Source organism: Anguilla anguilla, chromosome 12, assembly GCF_013347855.1.
Source record: "Anguilla anguilla isolate fAngAng1 chromosome 12, fAngAng1.pri, whole genome shotgun sequence".
Classification (NCBI taxonomy): domain Eukaryota; kingdom Metazoa; phylum Chordata; class Actinopteri; order Anguilliformes; family Anguillidae; genus Anguilla; species Anguilla anguilla.
The window spans coordinates 33,464,903-33,479,264 of record NC_049212.1 but is presented as its reverse complement, the minus strand read 5'-3'; the positions used below and the strand labels follow the sequence as shown (position 1 = coordinate 33,479,264).

Genomic DNA, 14,362 nt, shown 5'->3' with positions numbered 1-14,362 from the left:
TTCAAGTATAGGTATTTCAGCTACCTCTTTCAATGCAAGTCAATACGATCAAAATACAAAGCCAATAATTTTTCCCCCCCACAAGAAAACGTAGTTGCAATGGGTGTTTTTTTTTTTTTTTTTCCTTCTTCTAATGTCCCTACTGTCCCTCTGAGCTTTAATTTGTACAACATGGCGGCACCCACAAACTGCACTTCCCGGGCTTCAAAAATGCTTCTCACCAAGCCCATGGCGAGTCAGTGGGTGACGTCACAGTGCCTTGGTCCATATTTTTGGGCGGTCCGTGACAATGGCGCAGAGGGTACAGTGATCATCTCTCCTGCTCTCACAGGTCCTGCTCAGGTCCCCATGATGTCCCCAAATGGTTCAGTGCCTCCAATCTTTGTGCCTCCAGGATACGTTTCACAGGTAAGGCCCCACCCACGTCTGCGACTGCCGCTCTCATTGCTACCATCACCGCCTCCGTCTCCTCCTCCTCCGAGTTCCGGTCTCCATGGCAACGGTGATGTCACAGTGGCGCTGGGGGCAGCCCACGGTTACGGAGGGCGACCGCCAGCCACCGTCCTTTACCTTCACTGGGAAATGTAGCTGGCAGGGGCCTGTGCACACAGAGATCTTTCACAGCTTAAGAGATCCGCATGCAGCACTACCTGTACCAGAGGCCTGTCTGGGATTTGAACCTGCAACCTCTAGCTTCCAAGTTCTCTATCCTGTTTGTTGTTCTGCACCCAAACACACACAAGTATATGTGCACAGGTCCCCTCATGTGCTCTCAATTCAATTAAATTGAAAATGCTTTATTGGCATGACATATTTCAGTATGTGCTGCCAAAGCTTTGTAAAACACATTACAATGCATTTAAACTATAGTGCAATGTCATGAACTATAAACCAGTATCACATAACAAATACAAATACAGAGACTAATGATTATTGGATGAAGATAATTAATAAAATAATAATTTATGAACGTCACAACTGTCCCTCAGGCTGTGGCAGGTAGATATTGTGCAGCCACATTTTGGCAACACCTTTCCTCTCCCAGGAAAATTTGAATTTTTTGTGATTCAGGTAGCTTTGGGAAGTTTGGGACTTGTTCTGTGAGTTTTGGGAAGAAATGTGTTTGTAGTTTTCACATTTAATGGGGAAGTGCAGCTCTGTCTGTACCTGCTCTTTGTTTCAGCGGGAGCACAGCCTCTCCTCCCTGGGCAGCCAGGACTGCCTGTGTCGGCCTGTCTCTATCGCCAGGCTGTGCTCGCTCAGTCTGTACTTCGTCAATGTTTTCCTTAGCTTTCGGTTTTTCACTTCAGGTAGTCTGCCGCAATGTAGTCTTGGTTTAGGGCCAAATAACATGCCAATTTACTTAGATGTTTTTGTTTGAGTTTCCCAATATGTAACATCATTTAGTTTTTTCTTTATTTTTGCTGTTATAGCTGTATGCATTGTACAATAAAGCTTTGTTCAAACTCAAATCTCGCTCCCTCCCTCTCTCCCTCTCTTCCCCCCTCTCTCTCTCTTGCCCCCTCCTCTCTCTCCTCTCTCTCTCTCTCTCCCCCCTCCTCTCTCTCCCTCTCTCCCCCCTCTCTCTCTCTTCCCCCCGTCCCTCTCTCTCTCTCTCTCAGATCATCGAGGAGAATGGGGTTCGGCGGGTCCTGGTATTACCTCAGCCGGAGTACCACCCCGGCGGTCACTCCCCGCTGCACGCCCCGCCCCCCCACGCCCACCTCCCGGCCTTCATCCCGCACCCGGCCATGATCCCGCCCCCGCCCCACCCCATGTACACGGGCGTGGCCGGCGGGGTGCCGGACCTGAGCTCCCAGTACATCCCCCAGTACCACGCTGCCCAGATCTACTCAGAGCAAGGTGCGGGAATACAGACACACTCTCCCCCAAATACATATCACAGAATCCTCCACACAAAGGCATTATGGGACATTCTTCAGCTCATTAACTCAGAATTATGCAGTGATTATTTTATGAATGGGAATGTAGTGGAATTGGCTTCCACCCTGACTGGCTCAATTGGAGATATGTGTTTTTCTGTAAGACTCTCGCTGGGTTTAATGTCTGATTGCGTGTGGGAGACTGGTGACGCGGCGCGTGCGTCTCTGATGCGCTTCTCCCGGCAGTTCCCGCCGACTCCCACGGCCCGCACGGCCGGCCGCCGCTGCTGCACCGGGACGAGAGGGCCAACAAGGCGTACGAGAGGCTGCAGCGCAAGCTGAAGGAGCGACAGACGGGAGGAGGAGGAGGAGGAGGAGGCGCCAAGGACAGGCCCAGCAGCCCCCCTCCCTCCCCGCAGAAGAACCACTGCTCCACCCCCTCCCCGGACGTGCCCAACGGGGTGGAGACCCAGGCCGAGCACGAGCAGTGCCAGGCCGTCGCCACGGCGACCGCCAGGGGCAAGCAGGCGGGCAAGACCAAGTCCGGCCCGTGCATCGAGACCGAGGCGGAAGGTTCGAGGGTCCCTCCGCGTCCTTCATCCCCCCTTCCCTCTATCACTCTATCCCTCCATTGCATTTCCTGATGTCCTGTGGGAATTTTTTTTTAGAAGTTTTAGTGCCCATGTGTCCACGCTTCCACCAATGAGGAGCCTGTTGATTCTCACCTCAGTCTTTAGTTTGATCAGTTAGAACATATTTTTTCCCTCTCTTTATGCAGTCCTTTGCAGTATAGAGCAAGGTGAACATGGGACTTTTCTTCTTCATGGCAATCACGGCTGTTTCAGACAGTGTGGCTGCAGAGGGTAAAAAAATCCCTCTAAACATGAAAAATGCAATTAAGAAAAATGAGCAGTTTGTTAAAATTGTGGGATCGCAGTTTTGGTCGGGACGAAAGCCAGCCTACGCAGGGGGTCATGTGGGGCAGACAGTGGGAACAGACAGTGCTCCAGGGTGTGCAGTTAGCGTGCTGAGGTGCGTCATTTTGGCGTGAGCTGGGGCATTTTCTCCTTTTCTCCAGTCTCAGTTTGGTTACGCCTGTTACGCGGTGTCTGCCCGGCTCCTGTCTGAGAGAGGGCGTGGGAACAGGGGCGCGCCGTTAGCAGTTAGCTACCGCTCGTTTGCACCGTGGAGAGAGGGAGAGAGGGAGAGAGGGAGTAGAGGGAGTAGAGGGAGAGAGGGAGAGAGGGAGAGAGGGAGAGAGGGAGACTGAGAGAGAGACCAAGAGAGAGAGAGACTGAGAGAGAGAGACGGAGAGAAAGAGACTGGGAAACGGAGAGGGAAAGAGAGAGAGAGAGAGAGACCAAGAGAGAGAGACACACAGAGAGAAAGATGGAGAGACTGAGAGAGAGAGGGAGAGATGGTAGGATGGTAGTTTTGGTAGTTCCCCTGATTACATAACTTCCACCTGAGTCATCAATCAAGTCCTCCGCTGACCGGCTTCACCCGGCCCAGCATGCCCTGCTGTGGGGGAAAGGATTTAAAAACCTCAGCCGCCGCTGTGCTATCATTTTATCCCTTTAAAACGGTGGGCCGGCCAGGGAGCCGACAGCTGCCCGCGCCAGTTAAAGCGGTCCATTTCATTCTATGCTCACTTACCCTCCCTGCTCGGGAGCGAAACTACAACATGCCCTTTTAATAAATGAGATATTAGTGTCTCCGGCGGCGTTCCTCTCCTAATCGTGGGCTTTGTTTCATTTTGCAGAGCTGGATGAAGAGGCAGAGACGCTCAGGTCTGTGCTGTCCGCTGTCGGAAAGCCTGAGGTGAGTGTGTCCTTCTCAGACGCGTGGCGTTACATCGAGTGTGTCCTTCTCAGACGCGTGGCGTTACATTGAGTGTGTCCTTCTCAGACGCGTGGCCTTACATCGAGTGTGTCCTTCTCAGACGCGTGGCGTTACATCGAGTGTGTCCTTCTCAGACGCGTGGCCTTACATCGAGTGTGTCCTTCTCAGACGCGTGGCCTTACATCGAGTGTGTCCTTCTCAGACGTGTGGCCTTACATCGAGTGTGTCCTTCTCAGACGCGTGGCGTTACATCGAGTGTGTCCTTCTCAGACGTGTGGCGTTACATCGAGTGTGTCCTTCTCAGACGCGTGGCCTTACATCGAGTGTGTCCTTCTCAGACGTGTGGCGTTACATCGAGTGTGTCCTTCTCAGACGCGTGGCGTTACATTGAGTGTGTCCTTCTCAGACGTGTGGCGTTACATTGAGTGTGTCCTTCTCAGACGTGTGGCGTTACATCGAGTGTGTCCTCAGACGTGTGGCGTTACATTGAGTGTGTCCTTCTCAGACGTGTGGCGTTACATCGAGTGTGTCCTTCTCAGACGTGTGGCCTTACATCGAGTGTGTCCTTCTCAGACGCGTGGCGTTACATCGAGTGTGTCCTTCTCAGACGTGTGGCCTTACATCGAGTGTGTCCTTCTCAGACGCGTGGCGTTACATCGAGTGTGTCCTTCTCAGACGTGTGGCGTTACATCGAGTGTGTCCGTCTCAGACGCGTGGCGTTACATCGAGTGTGTCCTTCTCAGACATGCTGCATTACATTGAGTGTGTCCTTCTCAGACATGCTGCATTACATTGAGTGTGTCCTTCTCAGACGTGTGGCGTTACATCGAGTGTGTCCTTCTCAGACATGCTGCATTACATCGAGTGTGTCCTTCTCAGACGCGTGGCGTTACATCGAGTGTGTCCGTCTCAGACGCGTGGCGTTACATCGAGCGTCATATTAAGACCTGCTGCATTACATTTAGTGTGTCATTCTAAGACATGCTGCATTACATTTAGTGTGTCATTCTAAGACATGCTGCATTACATTTAGTGTGTCATTCTAAGACCTGTTGCATTACATTTAGTGCGTCATATTAAGACGTGGCATTACATTTAGTGTGTCATTCTAAGACATGCTGCATTACATTTAGTGCGTCATATTAAGACCTGCTGCATTACATTTAGTGTGTCATATTAAGACATGCTGCATTACATTTAGTGTGTCATATTAAGACATGCTGCATTACATTTAGTGCGTCATTCTAAGACATGCTGCATTACATTGAGTGTGTCATTCTAAGACATGCTGCATTACATTGAGTGTGTCATTCTAAGACATGTTGCATTACATTGAGTGTGTCATTCTAAGACATGTGGCATTACATTGAGTGTGTCATTCTAAGACATGTTGCATTACATTGAGTGTGTCATTCTAAGACATGTGGCATTACATTGAGTGTGTCATTCTAAGACATGTGGCATTACAGGGTGTCATGTTAAGACCTGTTGCATTGCTGTTGTCTGTCATTCTTTGACATGGCATTACATCAAGTGTGTGGCTCCAAGACATCTTGCATTACAATTAGTGTGACATTCTAAGATGTAGTGTTGTGTTTAGTGTACCATTATAGGACGTTGCATTACATTGAATGTGTATTTCTTAGACATTATTGCATTACATTGCATTTTAGTTATTTACCAGAAGCACTGGCAATTCCAGAGAATGTAACTTCACATCACCACATCGATGAAGCAACCAGGCACGCTGTAAAACGCATGCAATAACAAAAGTGACAACCACAGCGATGGCAATTGGCAAACCTATATAACGGAAGGGCCTAGGGGAGGGGAGTCGAGATGCAGTCTTAGTGGGGCATTTGCATATCTCTTCCCAGCAAAAAAAGGAAACTCTTTGTTGATGAATCCTCCAAATTCACAGGGGACTTAGTAGCCCTAGTGGTACTATTGCCTGCCTTTCATCTTGTCCATTTTTAACATTATTATTTCCCCAGTTATTTAAAATTCCCATAAAGTATAGAAGATTTGCTGCTGCTCATTGTGTGGGCTACGCGGTATGGCCCTCTGTTAGATTCTACTGCCGTTTTTAGGGAAGGGTTCTCCGTATTTTAGGGAAATGTTCACAGTATTTGGCCATTAAAATTGGTGCTGTCTACATCCTCCTCATATCACTAGTAATATTTTGTGTAATTTGTTGCTATGAAGCCTGCCATTTTATAAAATTAGTTTTCAAGACCAAATATAGTTTTCTGTCATTTTTGCAGTGATATTTTGGTCCTGCTAGGTGCTCATTTGTCCAAGTTTTTAACAGTTTGCATTACAAGAAATGGCCACCATATGGATATTTATACATGACAGTATGCAAATGAGGTCCAAATGAACAATGGTTTGGTTTGTCGGTGCCGAGTCATTATCATATGTAAGGCCAGAAACCAAGCACAAATCCAGACACCATCAGCAGAACTGCAGAACCAGCATTTTAAACTGCTCCTGTAGATTCAGGCTGTGTCTGGGTAGACGAAGGTGCAGTGCTCTCAACTAGAAGTTGAGCGTCTTTCTCAGGCTATGATCTGGGGTGGAGTTTCCTTGTGGTTTGGCGCCCTCTACTGGTCAAAGTATTTGCCACTGCTCGGGTCATGAATGAGCTGAGCTGCAGTTGAGTTCTGTAGATATGAGCCATTTGTGTCTCATGTCAAGTCTGAAATTATTGTGCTGTTTATATTCCTTAGAATTACTCTTTTGCCTAATCATAATTCTTCACTTGCTTCAACTACTCTTATGCTTTGTTTTCTTATTGATTGTGTTCAAAAATGAATGCGCGAATAGTATTATTTGGGGCTTTTTCTTTCTTTTTCATAGTTTTTTTTTTTTTGTGTCTAGGTGGTGGAGGTCCAGGCCCGGACGGTGCAGCTGAAATGGGCCGCCCCGGTGGCGCCGGGGAACGAGGAGAGCTCCCCAGAGGCCCAAAAAAGCTCAGGACCCTTCAACTACGAGGTCACCCTGTCCAGCAGCGGCAAGGACGGCAAGTACAAGGCCATGTACAGGTGAGTGGAGAGTAATGTAGCGGTTAGTACAAGGCTGCATGTAGGTGAGTGAGGAGGGTAGTGTAGCGGTTAGTACAAGGCTGCATACAGGTGAGTGAGGAGGGTAGTGTATCGGTTAGTACAAGGCTGTGTACAGGTGAGTGAGGAGGGTAGTGTAGCGGTTAGTACAAGGCTGCATACAGGTGAGTTAGGAGGGTAGTGTAGCGGTTAGTACAAGGCTGCATACAGGTGAGTGAGGAGGGTAGTGTAGCGGTTAGTACTAGCCTGCATACGGGTGAGTGAGGAGGGTAGACGTAGCGGTTAGTACAAGGCTGTGTGCAGGTGAGTGGAGGGTAGTGTAGCGTTTAGTACAAGGCTGCATACAAGTGAGTGAGGAGGGTGGTGTATCGGTTAGTACAAGGCTGTGTACAGGTGAGTGCGGGGGTTAGTGTAGCAGTTAGTACAAGTCGGTATCTTGATGTTGTAGCTTGTTGTCATGCTTCCAAGTTTGACTTACTTTCTGACCTAGCTTATGCTTACTGTGTGAACTGGACTTAATGTGTTCATGGCTATGGACAACTGTTACATAATGAGTATTGTACCTTATCGGACCTGTGTTTTCTAGTTGTTCCAATGACCTTCGGTATGCACTTATTGCACTCGCTTTGGATAAAAGCGTCTGCCAGATAAATGTTATGTAATGTAAAGGTGAAGGTACTTCACTTGAATGGCTTCAGTTAATCACTAGCTGTATTATGTTTCGGAGGAAGTGAGCATTATACTTCACCCTGAATAAGAGTGCTTACTCTTTTCTTTCTCATCTTTCATTAGTGGCCCAGAATTAAGTGCAACAGTGGAAGACCTAAGACCAGCAACAGACTACCATGCAAGGTTGGTGAAGTTCAGATTATGCTCTGCTTTTCTATCGATCCCCCATGAAGTGTACCTTGTGTATCCAAAAGCCAAAGGCCCTACACACAGAGTGGCAGTGGGATGCACTACATACACATACATTATCAGCTGTGCTGTGTCTATATGTACCGTGTCATTAGGTGCACAGTGTTTATTTTGATGGGGCATTAGGTATGCTCTGTTTATGTGGACTGTGTCATTGGATGACTGTGCTTATATGGATTGTGTCATTAGGTGACTGTGTTATTGTGTACTGTGCTTATGTGTACTATGTCATTAGGTACGCTGTGTTTTGTATAGACTGTGTCATTTGGTGCAGTGTGCTTATTTGTGAACTAACATACATGGTGTCTTTGGCGACCTCTAGGGTCCAGGCCCTGTATAACAGTTTACAGGGCAGTGTCTCTGAGCCCGTCAGCTTCACAACGCTCAGCTGTGAGCCGGACACCCCCAGCCCGCCCAGAAAGAGCAGCGGGACCAAGAGCGCCCTCACTCTGCAGTGGAAGGTACTGCGCTGCAGACCCCGGCCATTCAGTTTGGACAGAAAGTAACAGCAGATTCTGAGCTGCTCTGTGACAGCAAACTGACTGATCTACTCGCCTGTTAAATATCTAATTTATATATTTATCACATATATAAAATCTCTGATGTGTGGTTTTCGCTAATGAATTAATTAATTAATGAATGACTGTAATGCCTGTGTTCCTCTCTTAGGCTCCCTGTGACAACGGTTCCAAAATCCAGAACTACGTCCTGCAGTGGGATGAGGTAGAGTCAGGGCCCCGTTTCTGTGTGTGTCATACGAGGGGACCTGGGGGGATGGAAACTGGCTGTTTTTAAACTGACTCTGCCTGTGCGTTCATTAGTTTACGTGACATTACATCGTATCCCCGTCCTGCAGCCGATGCTGTAGTGTTCTGAGTGGATCGGGGGGAGCGGCAGGGTGTGAGTGTGGTGGCGCTCCACGCTCTGCTGCTGGGTGAAGTTTTGTTGCAGTGTTCTGAGTGGATCGGGGGGAGCGGCAGGGTGTGAGTGTGGTGGCGCTCCACGCTCTGCTGCTGGGTGAAGTTTTGTTGCAGTGTTCTGAGTGGATCGGGGGGAGCAGCAGGGTGTGAGTGTGGTGGCGCTCCACGCTCTGCTGCTGGGTGAAGTTTTGTTGCAGTGTTCTGAGTGGATCGGGGGGAGCAGCAGGGTGTGAGTGTGGAGGCGCTCCACGCTCTGCTGCTGGGTGAAGTTTTGTTGCAGTGTTCTGAGTGGATCGGGGTGAGCAGCAGGGTGTGAGTGTGGAGTCGCTCCACGCTCTGCTGCTGGGTGAAGTTTTGTTGCAGTGTTCTGAGTGGTTCGGGAGCAGCAGGGTGTGAGTGTGGTGGCGCTCCACGCTCTGCTGCTGGGTGAAGTTTTGTTGCAGTGTTCTGAGTGGTTCGGGAGCAGCAGGGTGTGAGTGTGGAGTCGCTCCACGCTCTGCTGCTGGGTGAAGTTTTGTTGCAGTGTTCTGAGTGGATCGGGGGGAGCGGCAGGGTGTGAGTGTGGAGGCGCTCCACGCTCTGCTGCTGGGTGAAGTTTTGTTGCAGTGTTCTGAGTGGATCGGGGGGAGCAGCAGGGTGTGAGTGTGGTGGCGCTCCGCACTCTGCTGCTGGGTAAAGTTTTGTTGCAGTGTTCTGAGTGGATCGGGGGGAGCGGCAGGGTGTGAGTGTGGAGGCGCTCCACGCTCTGCTGCTGGGTGAAGTTTTGTTGCAGTGTTCTGAGTGGATCGGGGGGAGCAGCAGGGTGTGAGTGTGGAGGCGCTCCACGCTCTGCTGCTGGGTGAAGTTTTGTTGCAGTGTTCTGAGTGGATCGGGGGGAGCAGCAGGGTGTGAGTGTGGAGTCGCTCCACGCTCTGCTGCTGGGTAAAGTTCTGTTGCAGTGTTCTGAGTGGATCGGGGGGAGCGGCAGGGTGTGAGTGTGGAGGCGCTCCACGCTCTGCTGCTGGGTGAAGTTTTGTTGCAGTGTTCTGAGTGGATCGGGGGGAGCAGCAGGGTGTGAGTGTGGTGGCGCTCCACGCTCTGCTGCTGGGTGAAGTTTTGTTGCAGTGTTCTGAGTGGTTCGGGAGCAGCAGGGTGTGAGTGTGGAGGCGCTCCACGCTCTGCTGCTGGGTGAAGTTTTGTTGCAGTGTTCTGAGTGGATCGGGGGGAGCGGCAGGGTGTGAGCTCAGTCTTGCCTCCCCGCCCTTCTGCAGGGTAAAGGAACAGGAGAGTTTGAGCAGTGTTACTACGGACCCCAGAAGCAGTATCGGGTGACCAAGCTTTCGCCAGCCTCCAGATACTCCTTCCGCCTGGCAGCCAAAAACCACATGGGCACCAGGTAGGGCACCGTGTTCAGAGCGGGCACTGAAAACTGCACATGCCACCTAAAGTAATACCGCAATCTCTCTTCTCCCCATATGACAGCTTAACACACGTTTCTTTCCTTTCTCATCGCTCCACTCACTCTTTCTCTTTCTCTAGCTCTCTCCTGTTGTCTTTTTATTACGCTCACAGTGCTGCTGTCCCTCTTCCCTAAAACAAAAAGGAATATATTAGAAAATATATTTAACAAAATTTATAGTTATGTTCTTGCAACACTCCACAGCGTATTGGCAAATGCACAAATTATTTCCACATTCAGATGTAACTATATATTGCGGTACTACTGAATATATTTAATCATATCATAAAATGAATTGTTTGTACAGTATATGTCAGCATATGTCATTTGTATAAGGCTTGCCAATCCTTCTGAGCCTCTCTCTCTCTCTCTCTGTGGCACAGTGGCTACAGCGAGGCGGTTGACCTCTTCACCTCGGGCAGCGTGCCGGCGGTTCCTGCCAGCCCTGAGCTGGTGCAGGCTGGCGTGACCTGGCTCTGCTTACGGTGGCAGCGCCCGAACAGCTCCCCCGCCGAGGACGACATCTTCTACATCCTGGACATGGAGGAGGAGGGCTCGGTGAGAGAAGGCCCCGCCCTGGTCACCTGTCCCCCCCCCCCCCCCCCCCCCCCCCCCCACAGACACCCGCCAACGTTCAGAGAATCACCCGCTCATGCCCCCCCACCCCCCCAACCCCACGAGCACCCGCCAACATCCAGACAATCACCCGCTCACCCTCTGCCTCACTGATATCTACTTCAGTAGTCCACTGTTTCCCCCGACCCCTCAGCACTGGAGCAGTGGATGTACTGTGTCCTGTGTACTGTGGGGCTGCTGCACTGGCACTGGCCCCGCCCTGGCAGTCCCAGTCCCTGTGTCTGACAGTCTTCAGCTTCAGCAGCTCATTTAAACTCGCTGTCCCAACTGACGTTCTCCAGGACCCCTGAGTCTCCCCCCCCCGACTCCCAGCTCTCCCTGTCTCTGTCTGTCGCTCCGCTCGCCCCGCGGGGTTAATATTCACCTCTCTCTCGCTTTGTCCCCTGCGTTTAGGGCTACGGGTTCCAGCCCAGGTACGACGGCGACGAGCTCTCCTGCACAGTCAAGAACCTCCACCGGAGCACCAAGTACAAGTTCAGGGTGAGAGCTGTCTCCTGTCCGACGGGGCGGCCGCGGGCCTCTGTCTCCTTCCCACGGGACGGCGGGTCTTTTCATCTCCACTTAGCGGGACGTGGCTTTCATTTCGAGCGCTCTGCTCCGCTCCGGAGGAAGTGGGGGGGGGGGGGAGGGGGGGTGTGACTCACGCCTTCGCCCTGGCTAACGTCATTTAGTCTCCGCAGAGTTTTGTCAGACACCGGGCCCGGGGGGGGGGGGGGGGGCGGCGCGAGCAGGATGAATACCCCATGGCTTTTAAGCGTGTCACGCTGCGAAATTGGTGACGATCTCTGGCGAATTAGCGCGTTGGAAACCATGCCCTCCTCCCTCGCTATCAACAGCCTTTCTCATTCAGACCTCCGCTCTCGCCGAACCCCGGCGGCCTTGGGAATTCTGCTTTCGACCTTGAGCGTTGTGAGTTATTATGATATTGTGAGGGTTATTGCGATATCCCTACGTAATGGTGATGAATATTCACACGTCAGGCCAGGTGCTGGGCTGGGTGAACAATTCAGTAAAACCTGCACACTGAAACTCAGTATACACCTTTATTCAAACCACGTTTTCATCCTGTGGATCTTCTTGGGGGGATCTTTTTTCTTCTTTTTTTTTGAAAACCTGACAAACATCCATATGGAATCAAACATTGTTTAATAAAGATGTACAGTGAGTTTGGTGTGCGAGCTTTACTGCATTGTTTAGTTTGTTGTGATATCGCCTTTGTCAGATGTAGCCTCCGAGCATGACATGCTAGACGCACAAGATGGTTTCCAGTTGGTCTGTTTTTTCAACTGTGCTCTTATTTTTCTTCTGCCTTTCACTACTGGTTCAGGTTCGCCATCCAGTGCACAGCCCTTCTCTTTTAAGGGGAGAGCTATCGTAGTTTATAATCACACGGCTATCACCGTCACTGTAACATGGCGTCTGCTGTGGGAGTGTCCATAGGATCGGGTGCTATGAGCGCTAGCGGCTGAGCTCAGCCTCCACCTCTCTGCGGCTGACTGCGGTGGGGTGCGCTCGCCCCCGTTCGCTCTGTGTGGCACGCCCGGAACGTCACCGTTGCCAGGGAGAGAGAGAGAGTCTATGCGGACGTGTGTGTGGGGGGGGCGGGGAGGGGGCAGGTTGTGTTGCGTTTCGGTAAAAAGAGGAGCGCAGTAATCCGTCTCGCCACCCCCGCGCGTCCTGAAACGCGTGGTTTGGCCACCCGCTCGCGGCTCAGCGTTTGATTACAGGCTCCTGGCGCGTTGGACGGGCTCTCTGGCGCTCTCCCTAATCGAGTTTGTGATAATGATAACGTAAACAAATACTGCCTCCTACCAATTCAGCCCAGTTATTATATCCCCTGGCCACGCTGAACGGAATAGAACACATCCTCTGCATCTAATGAAGAAGAGACCCTTATATAGGCCGACTTCCTACAGTTTTCCGTACGGTATTTTTATGGCTCTGTTTGAACAGCGGGATAGGCATAGAGATGCATTACAGCAGTAATCTCCCCCTTGGAGAGCTGTGGCATTTGCAGGTTTATGTTGTTACTTAGCGCTTACCTGGCCAATTAAAGCAGTTAACTACACAGGTAGCTTGTTACATCTTGTTTTTTTTTTATTTTACGGAGCGAACGTGAACCAGCAGACGCTGAGACTCTCCAGGAGATAAAATGGCTGCATTTACCCTCTTGTCTGTTCTCGGTCACCTGTGAACGAGTCACTTCAGTATTTCAGAGACTGCAGGTGGTCATGTGCCTCGAGGTGGATGTCCATAACATTTAAGCAAGTGCTGTTTTCTTTGCTTGCGAAGCATTTGTTGTTAATTCCCATGACCGCCATGGTTCAGGTCAACGTGCATTGTGGTTAGCTCAGGTGACCTCCAGAGGCACCCTGTGTGCAAACATGCTGATTTCCAACAAATCGGGTTTGTTTTGCCTCTTTATGATATATATAAATCATGTTACTACAGGGCCATGTTCATGAGAAGACTGATTTTAATGGGTGATGTTTACGAGAAGACTGATTTGATGGGTGGTGTTTATGAGGACACTGATGATTTGATGGTTCCTGATAGCCGTATGGGTTTCCTCTCTCTGCACGATTTTCCCCAGGTGTTGGCGTATAACGCGGAGGGGAAAAGCAACCCCAGCCCGGTGTCAGAGTTCAGCACCTCCCCCGACTCTCCCAGAAACCCCTGTAGGCTCGCCGTCAGGGGCAAGGTGAACCCCAACAGCTTCAAGATGTCCTGGGGTGAGTGCAGGATGGTGCGCACGCGCACACACACGCATGCACAAATGCACGCGCTGACACACACATGCATACACACACACACACACACACACACACACAGAAGTACAGACACATGCACGTGTACATAAACGCACACACACACATGCATGCGTACGCAAACACACACACGGACACACGCACACATAGACACATGGACAGAAACGCAGACACAGACACACACACACACTCACGCACACAGAGACACAGGCACACGTACAGGTACACATACAGACACACACGCATAGACACATACACATGCACACACCTATCACACCCTTTTTGATAACACTGATGTTTGAGGTTAAGGACTGGAGCGCTCAGTGCTGTGGTTTTTTGTCTAGAGCCCCCTAGTGATGATGGAGGAGCAGAAATCACAGAGTACGTTGTCGAGATATCAGAAGGATCGAACGGTATGTTCCCATCTAAGCAAACGGAATTTAAAGTACTTGGAGCTTTTCTCATTGTATTGATGCTTGACAGTGTCTGTGCGTTTGGTTTGTGTGTGTGTGTGTGTGTGTGTGTCTGTGTGTCTGCGTGCGCACGTGTTCCAGGTGCCTTGTGGGAGGTGGTGTACAGAGGTTCTGCCCTGGAGTGTGTTTGCGATGGACTGAAGCCTGGCTCCTCCTACCAGACCAGAGTCTACTGCATCAGTCAGGGGGGCCAGAGCCCAGTGAGTACTGCGGACATACCGCTAACACTTTCCAAACTCTGTTAGTACAACTGGAACTTAACCGCTAATACTAATATTGCTGGAACACGACGCAGGGCTAATGCTAATACTGCTGGAACTCAACACACTGGAAATGCTAGTACATCTGAACACCAGGAATGCTAGTACAGCTCGAACACTACACATTGCTAATCGTAGTCCATCTTGAACACAAGCACTGGT

At 50.4% G+C, this 14,362-nt stretch overlaps 1 protein-coding gene across 3 annotated transcripts in view; it reads left to right on the top strand.

The window, feature by feature from the left end:
* Positions 1-14,362, top strand: part of fndc3a (fibronectin type III domain containing 3A) — a 73,945-nt gene that overhangs the window by 43,371 nt on the left and 16,212 nt on the right. For all 3 annotated transcript variants that reach the window (XM_035385515.1, XM_035385514.1, XM_035385516.1), the window contains 14 exons: positions 332-408; positions 1,623-1,863; positions 2,130-2,456; positions 3,646-3,704; positions 6,606-6,769; positions 7,580-7,639; positions 8,028-8,166; positions 8,375-8,428; positions 9,876-10,000; positions 10,447-10,621; positions 11,093-11,179; positions 13,293-13,431; positions 13,812-13,880; positions 14,022-14,140. In XM_035385515.1, coding sequence (XP_035241406.1) covers positions 332-408; positions 1,623-1,863; positions 2,130-2,456; positions 3,646-3,704; positions 6,606-6,769; positions 7,580-7,639; positions 8,028-8,166; positions 8,375-8,428; positions 9,876-10,000; positions 10,447-10,621; positions 11,093-11,179; positions 13,293-13,431; positions 13,812-13,880; positions 14,022-14,140 — 1,835 coding nt within the window. The remainder of the gene's footprint in view (positions 1-331; positions 409-1,622; positions 1,864-2,129; positions 2,457-3,645; positions 3,705-6,605; positions 6,770-7,579; positions 7,640-8,027; positions 8,167-8,374; positions 8,429-9,875; positions 10,001-10,446; positions 10,622-11,092; positions 11,180-13,292; positions 13,432-13,811; positions 13,881-14,021; positions 14,141-14,362) is intronic.